This window comes from Diabrotica undecimpunctata, chromosome 8 (genome assembly GCF_040954645.1).
Source record: "Diabrotica undecimpunctata isolate CICGRU chromosome 8, icDiaUnde3, whole genome shotgun sequence".
Taxonomy (NCBI): Eukaryota; Metazoa; Arthropoda; class Insecta; order Coleoptera; family Chrysomelidae; genus Diabrotica; species Diabrotica undecimpunctata.
The window spans coordinates 23,258,950-23,279,715 of NC_092810.1; the positions used below are offsets into that span (position 1 = coordinate 23,258,950).

Consider the following 20,766-nt stretch of genomic DNA (forward strand, 5'->3'; position numbering starts at 1 on the left):
ATTTTTTTCGGTAGCTCTATAAACTATACATTAAAAGAAGAAATACCCAACCAACCCTAACCAAAAAATCATTTTGATAAACGTCAGTGGAATAAAAACAAAATAAAAAATATTGTCTTTACAATTGGCGCTTATGCCTGTTTTTTAAATAAACAATATACTAGTCAATACACATTCTATAATAGTAAGTATATTTTTATTCTGTAAAAGTATTATAGGTGATAGGAACAAAACTTGTTAAAAATGTAGAAGTAGAATTTTACTATCTAGCCAAATTTGCATAATCTTTCTTCATTATTTTGATAGCCTTCCTGCTTTTTGATGATAAGATCAAGCTGATTTACAGGCCCCATTTATTTTATGAGGTACCTTTAGTTTGAGATATTTTTGAAAGTGAAAAATACAGATATTTAACCAAATCAGTTCCAGAGTATCTTTTGCTGAATAGATTCCTGTGTCAAGTATTAATCAACTTGGTTTTTGAACACAATAAAGTGTAAAAGCATATTTTATAACAACCTCGGGCTCTTCTTTCTGATTTTACTATAAGAAGAAATATTTGCTTACTGACTTACATTATGTCCACAATGTGTTTGACACTATAAAAACAGTATTAGTTCTTCTACTGTTTGCTGGATCATTTTATGTTCCATATCAGTTTTGTAGACTGCCTTTATTCAACACTCACAGATTGAAAACCATTAATCTTTTGATTAATATTTCTCAATCTAATAATGCAAAGATTATTTTGAACCATTTGGACTTATCAATGTTGTCAAGCTATGGGTCACTGCCAGTCTCTCCAAAAAACATATTATAGAGATTCCAAAATAAGGTGCTGCATGCCATAATCAATGTGCCATATTATGTCCCCAACGAGGGGATTCAGTTTTAGTGCAAAATACTGTAAATGAGCGCTTGGGCATCCTAATGTGCTAGTCATACAATTAGATGTGCATTTCTGAAGTGCATAGACTAAAACAATTACTAATGTGTGGAGTATTGGAGCTATGGCAAATGAAACAAACTACCAAAACATTGAAATTCAGATACTTTCATATCTCTTTATTATCCTCATCAGTGCTTCAATTTTCTTCCTGGGAATATAGATGAATGATAAATAAAATGCAGAAAGTAATTTAACAATATATTTATAAAATATAATTTTAATTGAATAATTGTAAATGGGGAACTACTAAAAAATCATAAATTATAATACTGTGCAATTAATTACACTGGTAATCAATCTTTAACAATGTCAGAATAAAACACTATAAAAATAACCACAAACCCAAATGTTTAAGGCAAAACAAACAAATATAAAGCATGTGTTGGCCTAATAAAATTTCCAGTTTATCAAATATAAATATGAAAACTTAACATGGTTAAAAATATTATTAAAGAATGATCAATCTAATATGTTTTTTATCTGTTAAAAATCTTGTTTAAAAACTGGACCATAATTTCTGTCATTATTAAGGTTAATGTTGTTTCATAGACTTTTAGGTTTTTGAAAATGTTTCAAATATATTTCTAAGTACATCAGTTTGTCATATCACTCTCTTTGTACAATATTCATTATCAAATTTTGGCAAATCACATAAAAAGTAAAAACATCGTATGTTTAACGTAAAAATAAGGTACAGCAATGTAGAATTATACATTAAAGATTATTTTTTAAAATAGAGTATAAAGGCTGCATGTTTGTTATATCAAGAATCAAACTCACAAATTTGAAAAATATTTTTAAAGCCTAACATGCTTTTTTGTTTTCATTTAACATTACATTTAATGTCCATTGGCTTTCACAACCTTAGCAGCCTCTTCTACCAAAAGTTGGGCAGCTTTAAAGGTATTCGACATTAGCATTGCTACAGTCATTGGTCCCACTCCACCAGGGACAGGAGTGATGTAACCTGCAACATCAGAACAACCTGAAAAAGAAAAAAAGAGGAATTAAGATCATTGAAAATAAGTGGAAACTTTCAAATAAGTTGTTAAATCATCAGGTTATATATTTTTGCCACTTTCATCTTTCCTTTTAACTGAAATTGACTGATGTTTTGTGGTATATTGTATGTCCAAAATAGATCAAGGTTTTATACCAGTGTACTGTAGTACAGTAACTGGACTTTAAATGTAGAATCAGTACAAAGAATTAAATATTTTGAAATGTGGGTGTATATACAAACTCTGAGAATATTCTGGGTTGACAGAGATACTAATGGGGAAAGAAAATAATGTAATAACTGCGGTACATAATGCATGCAAAGAAAAAAGGTGAGCAAAAGAATTATCAGGAGAAGACATATCCTGGCTCATAAATTTGAGGAAGTGGTTTAAATGCATTTTGGGTCAACTCTTTACAGCGGCTGTTTCTAAAGTTGAATTGGCCATAATGATGGCCAACCTTCACAGCGAACATGGTACTTAAAGAATTTCTTTCCAAGTATATGCAGCTCTTCAGGTTAACATTCAAAATAGTGATGTACTCCTGCAATATCTAGCCAAGAGCTTAGAACTAATTAATTTGCAATTTTTGATTTTAGAATTCAGATTTAGATTTCAGAAAAGAAATACTCACCTTCAAAATCAACATCTCCTACAATTTTGTCCTTGCCATCTTCGGTTGGTATCCTTGTAATACCAACATCTATAATGCATGCTCCAGGCTTGATCATATCTGGTTTGATCAAGTTAACTACACCTAAAGAGTACAAAAATGTAGTTAATATAAATAAAAAAAATTAAACTATAATATTTTTGTACATCAATTTTTAAATTACAATATAGCAGGTTTTGAAATTTACATTTGTGTGCCCTAGGTCAATACATTATGTAGGTACCCACATTATTGGTTTAATAAAATTACTGCATCATTTAAGACAAGAAAATTTCAAATGATTTTGAAATTATTCGTCACTGGCTTATGACAGTAAAAGTTTCAATGGTAAATAATGCTGTTTTTGAAAATCTTATAGTGTTCCCTTTTTGCTACTACTTACAAAACATTCTATGATAGCGCTTTTAAGTAAAACATGCTTCAACAATTTTAACATTTTAGCCCTTTCGTTTACTGTGTCCTCAATGGAGGACAACCTATTCTTTGTATGTAGCTCCATGTGTTTTTACTCTTTTAACACATTATCTCCCACTATGGACATCCTATTCTGTCCAATGAGTACTTGTGCTGCCATCTAACGGCTTTTGAACAAAATATTTAATTTAGTGAAATATTGGTTTAAATAGTTACTTATAAACTGGTTTAGATATACAGCGCCAATTTATTAATTCGTTAATAGCGGTTTTACTTAAAATTAACTACCACGGTTTTTCTGAAAATCGTGTACTCGTTTGTAGGCGTTGCACGTTGTGAGTCAATAAAAAAATTAATTTTTAGATAAATATAACCTATCGAACGAAGAACAAACGATCAAGCATATGACAGAAATAGTGCAAAATGTAAAGGATAAACACTTAAAGACAGATTAATGAAGAAAAAATCATGGATGACAGATGAGATCCTGAAACTAATGGACGAGAGAAGAGAGGCCAAAAATGACCCAGACAAATATAAAACCATAAATATATTAATAAGAACGAAAATCAGAGAAGTGAAAGAAAAAGCAAAGGAAAGATGCGAACAAAATTGAGACTCTGCAGTCAAAGTATGATAGTTACAATGTACATAGGAAAGTTAAAGAACTCAAAGGGGGGGGGGGTTAGACGAAGGCAGAAATATAAAAGAAAGGAAATAAACTGATTCTGACGGAGACATCATCTTGGACAAACAGAGTAAAATAAGAATGTGGAAAGAATATCAAGAAAAACTATTTGAATACCAAAGAGATAACACCTTTGAGCTAGAAGAGGTAAATGAGGGACCAAGAATATTACAGCAGGAAGTTTATTCCGCAATAACACAGTTAAAGGATGGCAAAGCGGCAGGCCCTGATAATATACAAGCAGAACTACTCAAACTAATGGACAACGAATCAATAGCAATAATCGCAAAGATATTCAACAACATATACAACTCTGGAAAAATACCAACAGAATGGCTGAAATCTGAGTTTGTTGCACTTCCAAAAAAAACAGGAGCCAAAAAATGTGAAGATTACCGTACTATAAGCCTCGCCAGTCATCTCCTAAAATTTTTCCTAAAGATAATTCATAAGAGAATCTACAAGCTGTATGAAAGTCAAATTTTCCCCAACCAGTTCGGGTTCACAAATGCTGTTGGTACTAGAGAGGCTTTGTTCTCAGTACAAGTCTTATTCCAGAGATGCAGAGACATCAACTGCGACGTATACGCAGGAAGAAGAAGCAGGAATTAACCACCAAAATCTGACAATAATTAGAAATCTTTACTGGAATCAGACAGCTAATCTCAAAGTTGAAGGTGACTATGTGAAAATCATGCGTGGAGTGAGGCAAGGCTGTATTTTGTCTCCTTTAATCATCAATCTGTACTCTGAAAGAATATTTATCAAAGCTTTGCACGAAACTGAAAAAGGTATTCTACTAAGTGGTTACCGGCTAAACAAAATCAGATATGCAGATGACACCATAGTATTTGCAGACAACTTAGAAGACCTACAAGTTCTTATGAACAAAATCACGTATTACAGTCAATAATATGGACGCAATATAAACGTTAAGAAGACAAAGCTTATGATAATTAGCAAGAAAAGGATAACAGAAGGTTAACTCTACGTCAACCAATCCCCTGTAGAAAGAGTGACGCACTACAACTACCTCGGCACCATAATAAATGAAGAATGGACCAACAACCAGAAGATTAGAGCCACTCATCGGAAAAGCTAGATCCACCTTCAATTGGTTGGGGGCCTTCTTCAAGAGTCACAACCTCTCTCTTGATACAAAAGTAAGAATGCTGCGATGCTACGTCTTCTCTGTCCTTTTTTATGGTGTTGAATCGCGGACCTTGAACGAAGATATGTTCAGAAAACTGGAAGCATTTGAGATGTGGCTATTATATCGGAGAATACTTAAGATCCCGGTCCTCAGAAGAATGAATAAGAACCGAGACGTACTGACCACCATCAAATGAGTGACATCATCCTCGCTGTTAGAAATTTCAGATTTTTAGCTTAAAGAAATTTAATTCGTGAACGAAAGGGTTAAGAGCGTAGGCGCAAAATTTCGTGCCAAAGCTTTTTAAATGCATTCATTTTTTTCGAATCCTGAAAAATCTAATAAGTATTTTTGAAAAATTTAAACGCAGAATGAAAGACTACATTATTACTGAGGGCCAAAAGTCCCTGAAAACTTCTATAATGTTTATTTTAATAAGTTACAGGGGTGAAAAAAAAAAGAGAAAATTTAGTGTGATTTCTAATTTCAAATATCTCATTCAAAAAAACTTTTTGTTTATTTTAAGGGACTTTCGGCCCTCGGTAATAATGTAATCTTTCATTCTGCGTTTAAATTTTTCAAAAATATTTGTTAGTTTTCTCAGGATTCGAAAAAAATGATTGCATTTAAAAAGCATTGGCCCGAAATTTTGCGCCTACGCTCTTAATGTGTTATTAATTCAGTTTTAGTTGTTGGGCTAAATTTCTAGCATATTCTACAATTTCTAGGTTTTGTTCATTCTCTTGTTTACTTTTTTATTTGGAAATGATTATCATTAATAAATCCCAATTTTTATTTGTATACTCAGAATTATTCTGAGACCTCAAATAAATATATATAAAATATAACTTACCAGTGGCACTTATCACAATGTCAGCTCGCTTAACGAAAAACTCCAATTCTTCCGGAGGGGTGTGTCTGTGACACAAGGTTACAGTAGCTTCATGACCTGGACATTCGTTTCTAGCGTCAGAATGAAGAAGCAACGCGATCGGAAGACCCACGTTCTTAGATCTACCACAAACTACCACGTTCTTGCCGAAGGTATCAATTTGGGACCTAGAATGAAAGTTCCCTTGATAAATGTTTAACAATTGCTTAACTTTGTTTATTCTTCTGATGATAAAAGTAATTAAAATATATTTTTAAAAAATGAGAGAGAAAAAGTGGGTGTATGATTGTAATTTTTAAGCATTAAATAATAAGTTGAAGAAAGCTGAGGAAGATATGGATTTAAAAGCAAAATACTTCCTTAAGAATGCATTGGCTAAGAGCTTTCTACAATTAAAAAAATAAACTCACCTTTTGATGAGTTCAATGACACCCAAAGCGGTACACGGTACCAGAGTATCCAGATTGAGAGCCAGGCGACCCATGTTAGTAATGTGGAATCCATCGACATCTTTTTTAGGATCTACGGCATTGCATACGTTTCTTTCCGAAATGTGTTCCGGGACGGGAAGCTGTACTAGAATACCGTCCACCAAAGGGTCCTCATTAAGTTCATTTATTTTGTCGATCAGTTCTTCTTCCGTTAAGTCCTTCGATAATTTTAAAGTTTTGCTAGTTATACCTGTAACAAAATGGTCTATGATATGGAAAATATTGTCTATAGAGGAATACAAATATGTTACTTAATAGACATTTAGGAAGAATATATTTAATGGCATAGAGATAATGAATTCCAAGTCCTATGTCGAAACAATCTAATAACCTATATGCAGTTGTCTATTTACTTATTTTTATTATTATTATTTTTCAATACAATACTTTCAAATAATAAGAAAATGATGAGCTGAAATTGATGAGATAGGCGAGAAAAAAAGGTAATTACATTGCAAACTTAAAAAAGATTGAAGAAGAAATTTAACTTACCAACTTTTTTAGCAGCAGTCATCTTATTCCGAACATATTTTTTGCTAGCAGGGTCCTCACCTACCAAAATGGCAGTCAAAGATGGAGCTCGGTGTCCTTCGCTTACCCATGTGTCAATATCTCTCTTCAACTCCTTCTGAATTTCTTCGGCAACTTTTTTGCCGTCGATGATTTGTGAGCTAGTGTTTCTGCAACAAAAATAAATAAATAATAAACAAGGAAAAGCTTGAAATATATTAAATTAAGAAACATTAAAAGTACTCCTGTGCTTACCTCCAACGCATATTTTAGTTTAATATGAAAACAAATAAATAAATAAATAATATAAATTAATGATTAATGTATATATGAAGGAACAACTACAATGTGCACAGATCTCTTGTTCTCTAGATCTTTTTATGTCCTGTTTACCAAGAATCCCTGGTATTTATATCTACCCGGTTTCGCCATATATTTCTTACACCAAAATAAGATTTTTACGTCATTGCCAGAAACCAAGAAAACAATTTCCAAAACGTTTTATTGTACGTCAGTCGAAAAAGTTGTGCAATTTTGATATGATTGTCGGACAGTATCTATAAAAAGCTTTTAAAAAATAATTGTTTAATCACTTTTTTAAAAATAATTAGAGTGATATAGGGAATATTTTATTTTTATAAATAAAAACTTAAAAAAACGACTTTTTCATAACTCGTTAGTATTATTTTGCACAGATTTTTACAATGCTATAAAGTCAATTTAGTTACAAAAATTATTGCATCCAGAAATTCAATTTTCTATCGAAATTTCCTTAGTTAATTAATAAAATTAATTATGCGACTAAGATCAGATAACGTCGTAGGAAAAACAAAATGAAAATAAAAAAACCTTAATAAAACTGGTTTTCACATATGGTTCAGAAACATGGAGACTCTCTAAAAATGAGGAAAGATTATTAGACTCTTTTGAAAGAAAAATCTTTCAAATTTCAAAGAAAAAAAAAAAGAAGATACAACTTTGAACTATATAAAATATACCAGGATTCCGATATCATAAGACATTTGTAAAGAATGGAAGAAGACGAAATACCAAACAAAATAAACAAGAAGTATTATATGAGACTAGAAACAAATTCAGGACTTGCAAGACTTTTCTTCTTCTGGTTCCTTCTCTTATCGGAAGGTGGCTATCATCACAGTTATTCTTCTTTTACTATAGAAAATGTCACACTGAGAGTGCAGTACGGGTAAGATACGGCAATGCTTTTCTTATGGAGAATAACCGCGCAGCGTTGTCGGTTTTCTCCAGCTGTTGATTGCTCATTGTCTCACAGGAACGGCTTTGATAAAATGCATCTGCCGGCAGTACGAGTAAAATATTTTATATCATATATACGTATACAGTAGAATAAAAAGGCATTGATGAGTTATTGACAACGAAAACTATGAATTTTGCATATAAAACGTCAACATGAGATATACAATTGAATCATATTCATAAGAGTAACATTTGAACACCTCTTTACAAGAACAACATACAATAACTGTAGTTTTAATGTTTTACATAAAATAGAAAAAACCTACATAATTCCTAGGAAAGAATTTGGAAACTTGGAAATGATATTATTTATAGATATTATATATAATATTCAAATTTCCAATTCTTTCATAGAAATTAGATTTTTTCTATTGTATGTAAAATATTAAAAATACAGTTATGTTGTTTCTATAAATAGGTCTTCACTTCTTTTGTAAAACTTCTGCTACAAATTACCATCATTAACATAATCACCTAAATATGGCCATAAACTTGTTTGTCATAATTAGTATTTGATAAACTCCAAGCTTTCCCTATTTCACCCCCTACTCATCCTAAGCATGGGTAGGGGGTGAAAGTGCTTTTGGAAAACGAAACTACACTTCAAAATTTAGTCCGAGTTTCAACAGAGAGCATGGAGTCCCATAAGTTTAAATCCGGTGAATTATTTAACGGTTGCGCTAAACTCGTAGTGTTAAATGTGTTGTTTTTTACAAAATACGGAACAACTTAATGTAAGTGCTGCTGTAAGACGTACTTCGTTGATGACTGGTGTTAGCGAAAGAATCATTTACAATTTCAAAAAAGAAAAAGAACAGAGTGGAACGTTGAAATCGCCAAAAAAACGTAAAAAACGAGTGTGTCAATCAAATTTTAGAATATTCACATATGACGAGGGTGTAAGAATTATTCTACGGAGAATTGTTCATTGTGAATTTTTCATGAAAAATTTGCCGCCATTATTAAAGCATATACATAACTTCATACAAGGTAATGAGAATATACAGCCGTTGTCTCTTTCTACTTTATACAGACTTCTGAAAGATATTGGATTTGTTTATAAGAAACGTGGCCGAAAGTGGAGTGAGAGGATATTATTCATTGGCGCCATAATTATTTGAGAACTATACGACGTTTGCGAAAAGACCATTGCAATATCATATATTTGGACGAATCGTGGGTTAATGTTGGCCAATCTATAAATTACGAATGGTGCGATACTACGATACAAAACAGTCGTGATGATTTTCTCAAAGGTTTAAGTACTGGCTTAAAAGCACCTACTAAAAGAGGTCCACGTTTTATTGCATGTAGGTTTTTCAGGAGGTTTCCTTCCTGGTACACAGCGTGTTTTTCTGGCAAAGAAAAATGATGGCGGCTATCACGATGAAATGGATGCCGCATATTTTGAGTCGTGGTTTAAGGAGACATTAATATCAAATTTACCAAATAATGGTCGCAGGAATGTCATTGTAATGGACAATGCATCGTACCACTCCCGTAAAGAGAGATTCCCTAACAATTCCTGGAATAAAGCTGCAATCAAGGAATGGCTAGTGGAAAAAGACATTTTTTTCGAGGAGTGTTATTTGAAATCCGAGCTATTAGAAGCAGCGCGTGCTTTTAAAGCCTCTTATTTGGCTACTTGAAGGCAATTATTTTATCAATATATTATTTTATAATAAATAACAGAGCCCGGCGTAGAGATCTGGGTACGGTTCTGTACCTGTTTGTATCGCCAAGCACAAGGCGTGAAATCCGGCAATTGTGCATTCCTATATTAGCCGTACTGCACTCTCGGTGTGACATTTTCTTTAGATGTTGCTCTAAAAAGTTCTAATTATGCGCAAGTGTATCACTTATCAGTTTTTAGATATTTCTTGTAATACCTCATCTCAAAAGCTTCTAACTTTTTCATGTAGTCCACTTTTAGTGTCTTTCTTAGCTTTGTATCCCGTAGAGTTTGTATTAAATGTAAATAAGATTCTTTTGACATTCTATAAAATGCAAGAAATTTAGCATCACTTTCTTGTAATTCTTTTGCAGCAACAAAGGCTCTGCAATTTATATTGTTTGCAATGTAGGGATGAACCCATAACCTCCTTTTATCTGCATTTTACGTCTTCTATTATAATAGTAGGAGTGAATAACGACAAAGAACAGGAGTGGCTGATGCAGTAGAGAGAGTAGCAACACTGAAATGGAACTGGGCAGGTCACGTGGCTCGAATGACAGACAATAGATGGACAAAGCGGATACTGGAATGGAGACCAAGAGATGATGCCTACCGAAGCAGAGGTCGTCCACCAACACGTTGGACTGACGATCTAAAACGTTGTCATAGGAATTGGATGCAAGAGGCACAAGATCGAAATAGATGGAAAATTATGAGGGAGATCTATGTCCAGCAGTGGATAAGCGAAGATTAAATGATGATTATAATAATAAAGCATAATATCTTCATCACTTGAGTTACTAGACATTTTTAACGCGACAATAACACTCAATAATATAATATAAAGGTTAAAATTTAAACACCCTATAACAAAGCTACTCGTACAGGCAAGAAGTGACTCGTTTCTATTAATTTCCGTAGCGTAGTGTGCAAGTCAACAGTAAACAGTTGGTAATTCTAGTTACCAACTAGTTTAGTTTCTTTTTAGTAGCTTCATGTGAGGACGGCCTTAAGTGAACAAAATATAGCATCTTAGGTTCCTACCCTGAAACTCGCAGAAAGATCACTGTTACCTAGTAATTTTTTTATTTTTATTAATGGTTGTCTTGATATTTCAATTTTTACTCTTATTTCTTTGCTTTTTGCATTGTTTTCATCTACGATGACATCTTTGGGCTATCTTTAAGTTTTTTCCTACAGATATGATTATAAGCTTCGTACATTTTGAAAAAGCATTCGACGGTGTGACCCATAAGAAATTACTGGAAGTCCTCGATAATATTGGATTAGATGACAAATATTTAAGAAAAATTGCACTCATTTCCTTTTACAAATTATTTATGGTGATATAGCATTATCATTAATAAGGCGCAAATAATCATAGCTAAAAACTAGTCAGTAACAAGAAAGTGACTCATACACGATAGGAGAAAAATTTATTTATTGATATCCTCTAATTTATCAATAGATTATTTGTTGGAACTATAATTTATTTTTAAATAACCTCGTTATTTATTCTTATCACTTCTTTCAAAATTGTTTTTCACCAAAGCTTTAGACCATATCGAGTAAGATAACGTTATCATCTTGGAGGTGTGGCGGCTAAAACCTAATGTATTGGTTAATCGTATGTTAGCTTGAGTTTGGATAACTTGTATATTACTGGTTTATAATTAAAATAGCATCTGTTTTGGATTTGCCTTGTGTAAGTTTAAACATATTTTCGGATATTTCGGTGTCGTTTAACGGCCGTCTCTTAGTCGTTCAATGCGAAATCTGTCTACTACAATTATCTTCATTATATCAATACTCAATACTGTATACTCAATTATCTATCAAAAGATCCAGTATTCCTTGCTCTATTGCTGCCATCATTGTTGTCAGCAAATCTCAAGTTAGAGATTTTTCGTCCAGTTATCGTTATTATGTTCTGTCGAATAGAGAGTTACAGCTCTCTCAAATCTTGGATGTAAGAGCACTCATATCAGCAGAAATAGGAAGCGACCATAAATTGGTATTGTGCAAAATCCGAATGGAAACACATATATGTGATATCAAAACACCAGAATACACCACAAATAACTCGAAAGCTTACAGGATGACTCACAAGATATCTATTCCAAAAAAGAATAACCGAAAAAAGCAGAAACACATATATTACAGAAAGTGATAGAGTCGAAGAAAGCTGGGCAAAAATTAAGTCTAATATTTAAGCCCTTGGCCAAGGAAGTTCTTGGTGAAAGAAATATAAATAAAAATATATAGTTCCCAAGGCGAAGAACTCACGTTTTGTACAGGAGTGAAGGAAAAAATGTAAAGAAAAGAAAAAAGCTTACATGAAATACATATGTCAACCAAAACACAAGGAACTAATAGAACCAAAACACATAGAAAAGGATACGTGGATTGACTACCTAAAAAAGCTCTATGCAGAGGAAGAACAAACGACGCTAGAACCGGAAACACCAGAAATTACCTCAAATGAAGAAGGGATAAAGACGGGATACCAAACGAATTACTGAAATATTGTGGAGCAGCAATGACAGAACAATTAACAACATTAATTAATACACTTAATAAAACACAGTAAAATGCCGGAAGAATGGAGAACGAGCGAAGTAATTCTACTATTCAAAAAAAGAGATAAAAACCAGCCAGAAAACTACAGAGGTATAAACTTGTTAAATACTACGCTAAAACTTACAACTAAAATTTTACAAGTGCTAATTAATTAGAGGATGTTTAGCAGATGAACAACAGGGTCTTCGTAGTGGAAGATGTAATCCATATAATATTATAAAATAAAATTCCCCTAAATATTATAAAAACTATCGAAAACATCTACCAAAACAACAAAATGGAAGTCAGGATAGATGGACAACTGACAAAACAATAGAAATAGGCAGCGGGGGGGGGGGGATTCATTGATAAGACAAGGGGATTCATTGAGCCCCATGCTCTTCAATTTGATAATGGATCATCAAAAGCGTTAACAAAGCAAGAGAATACAGAATAGGAAACAAAGAAATAAAAATACTCTGTTACGCAGACGACGCAATATTGATAGTCCAAGATGAAGATAGTCCACATATTTAACATAAGAGCAAAAGAATTTAATATTACAATCTCATCTCAGAAAACTAAAACAATAGTAGTCACCAAAGAACCAACCAGATGTAAAATAGAAATTGATGGTATCAGCATTGAACAAGTAATGGAAATAAAATATCTGGGAATTACACTGTCTAGCTATGGAGACCTGGACAAAGAAGTGAGAGATCAAGTACAAAAAGCAAATAGACTGGCAAGATGCCTTAATAACACTATATGGCGAAACAGACACATTAACACTGAGATGAAGTCAAGAATTTATGAAGCCAGTGTAAGACCAATAATGACATATGCCTCAGAAATAGCAAGAGATAAGTTACCAATCGGCAGAAGTATCGGACGACCGCGCAAAAGATGGAGTGACAACCTTCCATAGAGGTATTAATCCGCCAATGAACAAGCAGAATTGCTTATAAAGAAGAAGAAGAATCGTTATTGCACACAGTTCACACTTCTAGAGATTTTCTTCATGACAAATTCACCGTATAGATTAAGGAAGTCGGGTGATAAAACGCAACCTTATTTAACTCCTTGGCTTCTATAGTCTTCCTTGCACAGTGTGTTGAGTGCAACATGTATGGTCCAATTTTGTTAGAAAATATTTGGTTATTAAATATCTATAAGAACTGTAACACGTCTATGCACTTGAGTTGAACTACCAACGTCAATAACCTTTCTATCATTGTGTCACTTGTCCTTTAAATTTAGAAAACAATTTAAATCAAATTAAAAATATGATGCAAACTTTAACGTCATTTGATAAAACTAATATTGTCAATGCCGAGCATGCGCATTGTGTTGAAAATACCAAAAGTTACAGGACCGATAGATAAGAAAAATTCCAATGTTTTTACATCGTGTTTGCTTAAACGATGTAACAAATTGCATCAGTTAGTTAGGAACATAATATGTTTTCTTAATTTCTTCAATTAGCCGTCAATTACGAAACCAGTTTGCGGAATTGTCTTATAAATAATATATTGCATTTGGTGCATTGATAAACAGTTTTATTTTCTTGCGATGGTACCTTATTTAAATAGAACAATTTTGATTAAGTGATATTGGAAATTTCCATTGTTTAGTTACATAACAACCGCGAAAAATGATTTATGCCGAAAGAAAAACAATAAACGAAAAATATAAAACATAAGATAAGATAAATATTAACAAGAATCTAGAATCTAGAGAGAAAAAAAAATTAGTGAAAAATTAGAAGAACCAAATTTACGAGAAATTTAGTAAGTAAATAATGGGAAACCTACAAGAAAATCATATAGGAAGCCGTTAAAGAAACTCTTCATCTTCTCTCCGTACCACTTCTATCACTGAACGTTGGCTATCATAGTTATTTCAGCGCAGTTTTAAAAAGTGAAGACAAAGACAGATTAAACCACTCACGTAGGTTACTAAGCCATGATGTTCTTCTCCGAGCGAAACTCCTCTTTCCACATATTTGGCCCTGAATATAATGGAGGGCTTCATATCGTTCTGGGTGTCGCATGACATGGGCAAAATACTCCAATTTTTGTATTTTTACTGTTTTTTCATTATTTCTATTAGCTAACGTACAAAAAAATATAAAAAAATAAAGTTAAATTTCGGAAGTTAGTGGATTTTTTTTGTATAGAGACGGATATGGGGATTATGGTCATTAGCAGAAACCCTCCAGAAAACCCGATAATATGCATAGGTGACGATCGCATAAAACGCGTGAAAACTTTTAAATACCTTGGCACCACAATCAATGACCAATCGGATCCACAACAAGAGATAAAAACCCGAATACAAATGGCAAGACAAGCTTTTGTGAAATTCAGACCGCTCCTATGTAATCAAAACCTAAATTTCGAAATACGCTACCTAGAATGGTCAAGTGCTACATATGGTCCATCTTGCTTTATGTCATGGAAACGTGGACTTTGAAAAAAACATCTATCAACAAACTTGAAGCATTTGAAATGTGGTCATTGAGAAGAATGATATGCGCATACCTTGGGTGGATAGAGTTCGAAACGATGACGTCCTTAAGAGAGCCGGCGTGGAAAGAGAACTCTTTGAATTAATTAAAAAACGCAAGATTGGTTACCTTGGGCACATATTGAGAGGAGCAAAATATGAAATACCACAGTTAATCCTACAAGGGAAGATCGAAGGTAGGAGAGGAGCCGGCCGCAAACAATTATCCTGGTTAAGGAATATTAAAGAATGGACAGGAATACACAATACAGGCGAGCTGTGTCACGCCGCCAAGAAAAGAATTCTAGTTCTAGTAATGAGATAGTCGCCTACGCACTTTGGTGTATGGCATGTTAAGAAGAAGGATATGGAGAATCACATAATATAAGGTCCTGTTCCTGATGCAGTTAAATATTCAAGATGAATGTCTGATAATTTTGGAAGAAAGTCACACTTATTTCAATGGTTACATGAATTGACAAGCAAATCGGGTTCTGGGATTTAGGGCAGTATTTGGAGTTATCCTCCGACAGCTGTGAGACCTTGTGGTGGTGTAGACACAGAATAATAAACAATCAGAATGCCCACTCTGCTTGTCAAGATAAGCATCTCGTTCGCGCAGACGGAAGCAGCCATGTTTTAAACGGAACCAGTGCTGTTCAGCGACATTTTATCTGATGTGCATGGAAAAATTAACCCGGTTTAATTTATTTACGGCAACCATAGCCATAATATTCATTATTTTACTCGTACTTTTAGTTGAAGAATAGATTAAATTATTTCAAATTTACTAAATTATCAATCTCTAAAAATTTAAATTACAGTTGTCGTAGCTTGTCACAAATTTCTCAATCCGAGTCTGTGTTTAAGTCATAGAAAAACCGAACACACCGAACTGTGTTCGGTTGTTCTCTGGTTTAAGTTTAAAATATGGCGACCACGTGCTGACAAACTTCAAAGGCGGCATCTGAGAGTGGGCATTCTGATTGTTATTTATTCTGTGGTGTAGGGGCTCTTGATCCTTTGTATAGAACGATACTCGAGTCTTATCCCGGCATGTTGCAATCACTAGCAATGAGAGAAGAAGCACAGCAAGGACCGCAAAAGCTCCAGCTAAAGAGCATGTGCAGCGCGGCGAGGAAAAGATTAATCTTCCTGTTGATGTAAAGTCTCGACATAAAAAAAGGCTCAGCAAGGGCCCCAAAAGCTCCAGTTAAACAGCATGTGAGCTGCGGCGAGGAAAAGATTAAACTTCTTGTAGAAGTGAAGTCTCGACAACAGACACTAAAGCCACAAACATAATTATATATATGTAAGTAAAGTATACACAAAAAATCATTCAAATAGAAGAGTGGCAATGGCCCCTTTACCTACAATCTACAACAATTTTGGAGATGTCATCTAGTCATGGAGTAACAAGTCAAAAAGATCCATACTTTTTTAAGGGCGAAAATGGACAAAAAATCAAATGGAGAAACATAAAATACCTTTTGTGAGAAGTTTTATTAATGTTTACACATAATTTAAAAATTAAACATGTTAGGTATAGGCTCGAGAGTGTTTAGAGTGTGTGTGTGTGTGTGTGTGTGAGAGAGAGAGAGAGAGAGAGAGAGGTAGAGAGAAAAATATACCTACTTTATGGACAGTATGTACCAAAAGACCCTAGACCAAAGTCTTTCAGTCTGGTAGTGTTCAGGTTAGCGAATAAAGTTTATCTATTTTTGTTCTTTCTTTTAATTACAATTACTCTGAATTTTTTATTTTCTAAATTGTTTCTTAGCTCTCACTATTAAGAGCGTAGGCGCCAAATTTCGGGCCAATGCTTTTTAAATGCATTCATTTTTTTCGAATCCTGAGAAAACCAACACATTTTTGAAAAATTTAAACGCAGAATACAAGATTACATTATTACCGAGGGCCGAAAGTCCCTTAGAATAAACAAAAAGTTTTTTTGAGTGAGATATTTGAAATTAAAAATCACAGTAAATTTTCTCTTCTTTTTCACCCCTGTAACTTATTAAAATAAACGTTATAGAAGTTATCAGGGACTTTCGGCCCTCACTAATAATGTATTTTTTCAATCTGCGTTCAAATTTTTCAAAAATACTTATTAGTTTTCTCAGGATTCGAAAAAAATGAATGCATTTAAAAAGCATTGGCCTAAGCCAAATTTTGCGCCTAAGCTCTTAAGATTCTTTCACCTGTTTTAATAAGGCTTAAATATGTATTTATTTCTTTAACTCTTTGTAGTTAAACATTCTTAAATTAAAACTGTCTTTTAAAAAACTTGTATATTAATTTAGGCTATGTATTTTCAGATGTACCAAGAAACGACAAGGCGAGATTTTCCGGACTTTTTCACTGAAAAGGGCCCCTTGCAACTTAACGTAACCCCGATCAATTTCGGGAATTCCACATACTGGATGTCGTCCCTAGCATGCAAACAGAACGAGAGTTTTGCGTCAGCCCCCCTCCGTCCATACGAAGACAATGACACTGGTTTAGTAGATTGCCAAGATATGGAGAATGATTACGAGATAACCTTGAACAAATCAGGAAAATTCTTAACTTCTTTCTATGTTCCTTCTAGTTTGTTACCATACATTATTGGAGCAAAAGCATCTAGATTGAAAAGCCTGGAGAGAAGCACAAACACACAGATCAAAGTGCCGAAACCTAACGAAAAAGGAAATGTCAAAATTACGGGAGATACAGAGAGAAAAGTAGCCTCGGCTAGAACTCAGATCTCCTTGATTGTAATTCAGAGGAAAGAGAAGCTGCCGATAAGCCATTTTGTATCGATTCCTATGGTGTCTGATTCTGTAAAATCAAAAATACTTGAATTCAAAGAAAATATACTCAAAGATCCTGCAAGGGGAATTTCAGATTCGATTTTCTTAAGTTCAGACAAACTCCATCTCACTGTAAGCACTCTAACCTTATTAGACGATGAAGAAATAACAACAGCCAAGAAAGTGTTGATGAATTGTTATGAAGAAATCATATCCAAAGCATTCCCAAGAAATAGGACATACAACATACACATGAAAGGTATTGAAATCATGAATGATGATCCTACTTCTGTAAATGTGTTATATGGAAACGTCGAAATGGATGATCAAGCCCAGTCCCAAAATCTACAATATATTGCCAATAATATAGCGGATTACTTTGCGATGTCTGGATTGGCCAAGAGACAATATGATAGAGTGAAGTTACATGTTACAATTATGAATTCTAGATACAGAAAGCCTGAGGAAAAACAGGAAAGCTTTGATGCAGAAGACATTTTGAAAAAATACAAAGATTTCTACTTTGGCGTTGTTCAGTTTAGAACCATTCATCTGTCTGTAAGATTTACTAGAACAGAGGGTTATTATGAAGATGCTTTAGTAATAAAATTGTAAAAATAAATTATTTTATGCATTAATACATCTATTTTTTACATCCTTAATAATACTTTCTGTCTTATGTATGTGTCAGTGATATATTGTTTCTCTGATGGGCTATCCTTAAGTTTTGAGTGTTATGTTTTTCTAATGTTTTCATAAATTTAGCTACATACATTGTATCAGCTGCATCATTTAAAAAAATTAAAAAATTCAGGTGCAAGTGTTGATGATAACATATGTAAGAAAAGCTTTTGGAAAATATTCATTGTCTTATAACAAATCCTAAATAACTTCGCATCTAGTTGCCATTGGAAACAAATCTTGAAGGATTGTCAAAATTTAATATGTATCATCATATTTTGTTAAGTATTAAAAAAGTTGTGAAACTAGATATTCCAAAAACTCTAGGTATGATATATATATATATATATATATATATATATATATATATATATATATATATAATATATATATATATATATTATATATATATATATATATATATATATATATATATATATATATATATATATATATATATATATATATATATATATATATATATATATATATATGTATATATATATTCCAAGTATGTGGTCAGTTTAGTTAGATTTGGACTAAATTGACATGAACGAAACTAATTAATAAGCAAAATATGTATTTTATAATATACCCAAATATTGACAGTGGGAAGATTGTAAGGGTTATTATTATAACAAGAATATTCACATTGAAGTAAATAAACCTTTGGTTTTTAAACTGATGGCTCTAAATAAGAAGCAATATTGACAGATGAGATATAAATAAAAAATATCTTACTCTCATTTTACTATATTAAAAATAACAAGTATACCTGTTAGACAGGATCAAATGAACTTGTTGCCAGTACTTTTTCTGCCATATTCGAATAGAAAGATGAATTTCCACTGTTCTATATGTTTGCAGTTTGTATAATTCGATTTTCTTATTGTTTTTGTTGATTCAATTTTTTTATTTACTCTTATCGTTTGGTTTTAATCTTCTAAATACATTTAAAAAAGAGGTAAATTATGCACCTTAAACGTCTCATTTTATCTAAATACATATTTTAATCCAATAGAAACTGTTTAGAATTTTAAACTTTGATATTCTCGTTTCCACATTATATAAATAAAAACTAAGCTAGTACCTATTACACATATATCAAAAGAAAACGATAATTCCGTTTATTATACACACATCAGTATGCACTACAAAGGAAACAAACCATTAATAAAGGCTGCCCTAAATTTTTGAGGTTATAATTTGTGACTTTTTAATTCACCCTTTTGAATTTCATTTAACACATTGTATTTTTTTTTCAATAGATCAAAATTCGAACCTCCTAGATCAAGCACGAAAAGCATAAGCATAAAAGACTACAACGTACCTTAATGTAAAATAAAAAGATGCATTTTTCGGAGCTGTTTTTTGAATAACCGAAACGTTTTTTAAAACTATTGACAATGTTTTACCAAAAAGATTCATTTTAAATCTACTGAAAGCATTTTGAAGTCTCGTTATTAAGTATTGTTTCCGATCATTACACTTGTATTTTAAGGTTATGTAAAACACCTGTGTGTTAATCCTGTTTAGCATAAAATATGTAACATTCCACAAAATATAAAACTTTGAAAAAAAGATAAGTTTATTAATGAGATAATGAGTTTCCTGCTAGTGTTTCGGTATCATTTGGTATACTATTAATTACCCATAACATACGAGATAAGAATTAATTGCTGCGAGACCTAATGACCTTTTTAAAACGTGATTAAAACTAAATTAAAATACATAAATGCATACATACCCATTAAAAGTTGTCATGTTTTATGGATCAAAGCGCCAAACTGAATTTTAAGAAAATGATTAAAAATAATGAAAAGCAATTAAGATTAGTTAAAAAACGGAAATGTGGTACCACAATGTGAGTACGCAATACTCGAATCGGTGTCGATACCTTTCCGTCTATTATAATATAATTCCAGAAACAGTAAAATGTCCAAATCAATAGGTTGAACTATTTTCTAATCACTAGTTTACTTTAGATTAAAAGTAAATATGCATAAGGCGTATAATTTGATGATTAATAAAAGAGAAAACGAAAGTTTTTCCAGATAACAAAGTCCAAACATAAAATATGCAATGCCCTTTCCTATTGCTATTGATTAAAAATTGTTTGAAGAGTTCAAAATATATTTGAGAGATGGCGTTGGATTATTAAAAAATTACTTAATCTTCAATGTTCATTTCATAGTAGAAATGAGGAACTAGTTTTTAATAGGGGTATGAACAGAATTAACTAAAATGTTCCATTTAGGATCTTTTGATTCTCTTCAGGAGTTTGAAATAATTCTTTTGATGTTATAAGCAACGAATATAGAAAATAGATGTTCCTGCTCTATGATTCTCTAGACTTATTTGTTATATTGTTATAGTTCGTTTATCATCACGATCACGAGAACAGTGTATTACGTTGGCCCGTACTATCTACTAATAGGAGCATCTTGAGATTTCAGCTTAATATAGTCTACAAGTTCCTCTCTATTTGTTTATTCTTATCAT

The 20,766-nt window shown here is 32.5% G+C and overlaps 2 protein-coding genes across 4 annotated transcripts; one reads left to right on the top strand and one right to left on the bottom strand.

Moving 5' to 3' along the window:
* Positions 1-20: 20 nt before the first annotated feature.
* LOC140447276 (activating signal cointegrator 1 complex subunit 1-like) lies at positions 21-18,221 on the top strand. The gene is made up of 2 exons (XM_072539843.1): positions 21-184; positions 17,110-18,221. The coding sequence occupies exon 2, from the start codon at positions 17,110-17,112 to the stop codon at positions 18,196-18,198; it is 1,089 nt and encodes a 362-aa protein (XP_072395944.1). The 5' UTR covers positions 21-184; the 3' UTR covers positions 18,199-18,221.
* Nmdmc (NAD-dependent methylenetetrahydrofolate dehydrogenase) lies at positions 1,135-20,325 on the bottom strand. Of its 3 annotated transcripts, none has more exons than XM_072539841.1 (6): positions 20,012-20,325; positions 6,754-6,941; positions 6,181-6,451; positions 5,732-5,937; positions 2,585-2,707; positions 1,135-1,934 (listed from the first exon to the last, which is right to left on the bottom strand). In XM_072539841.1, the coding sequence occupies exons 1-6, from the start codon at positions 20,026-20,028 to the stop codon at positions 1,789-1,791; spliced, it is 951 nt and encodes a 316-aa protein (XP_072395942.1). In that variant the 5' UTR covers positions 20,029-20,325; the 3' UTR covers positions 1,135-1,788. The 3 variants fall into 3 exon arrangements, with proteins under 3 accessions (XP_072395942.1, XP_072395941.1, XP_072395943.1); XM_072539840.1 differs by lacking the exon at positions 20,012-20,325 and adding an exon at positions 19,595-19,795; XM_072539842.1 differs by lacking the exon at positions 20,012-20,325 and adding an exon at positions 7,027-7,174.
* Positions 20,326-20,766: the final 441 nt, after the last annotated feature.

Coding starts and splice junctions, on each gene's coding strand:
- Nmdmc (XM_072539840.1), bottom strand. CDS start 19,692: ATGAATCTTTTTGGTAAAACATTGTCAATAGTTTTAAAAAACGTTTCG. Junction 6,942..19,594: donor TCTTTTTATTTTACATTAAG/GTACGTTGTAGT, acceptor TTTTTGTTGCAG/AAACACTAGCTCACAAATCA. Junction 2,708..5,731: donor CATTGTGATAAGTGCCACTG/GTAAGTTATATT, acceptor TGTACTCTTTAG/GTGTAGTTAACTTGATCAAA.
- LOC140447276 (XM_072539843.1), top strand. CDS start 17,110: ATGTACCAAGAAACGACAAGGCGAGATTTTCCGGACTTTTTCACTGAA.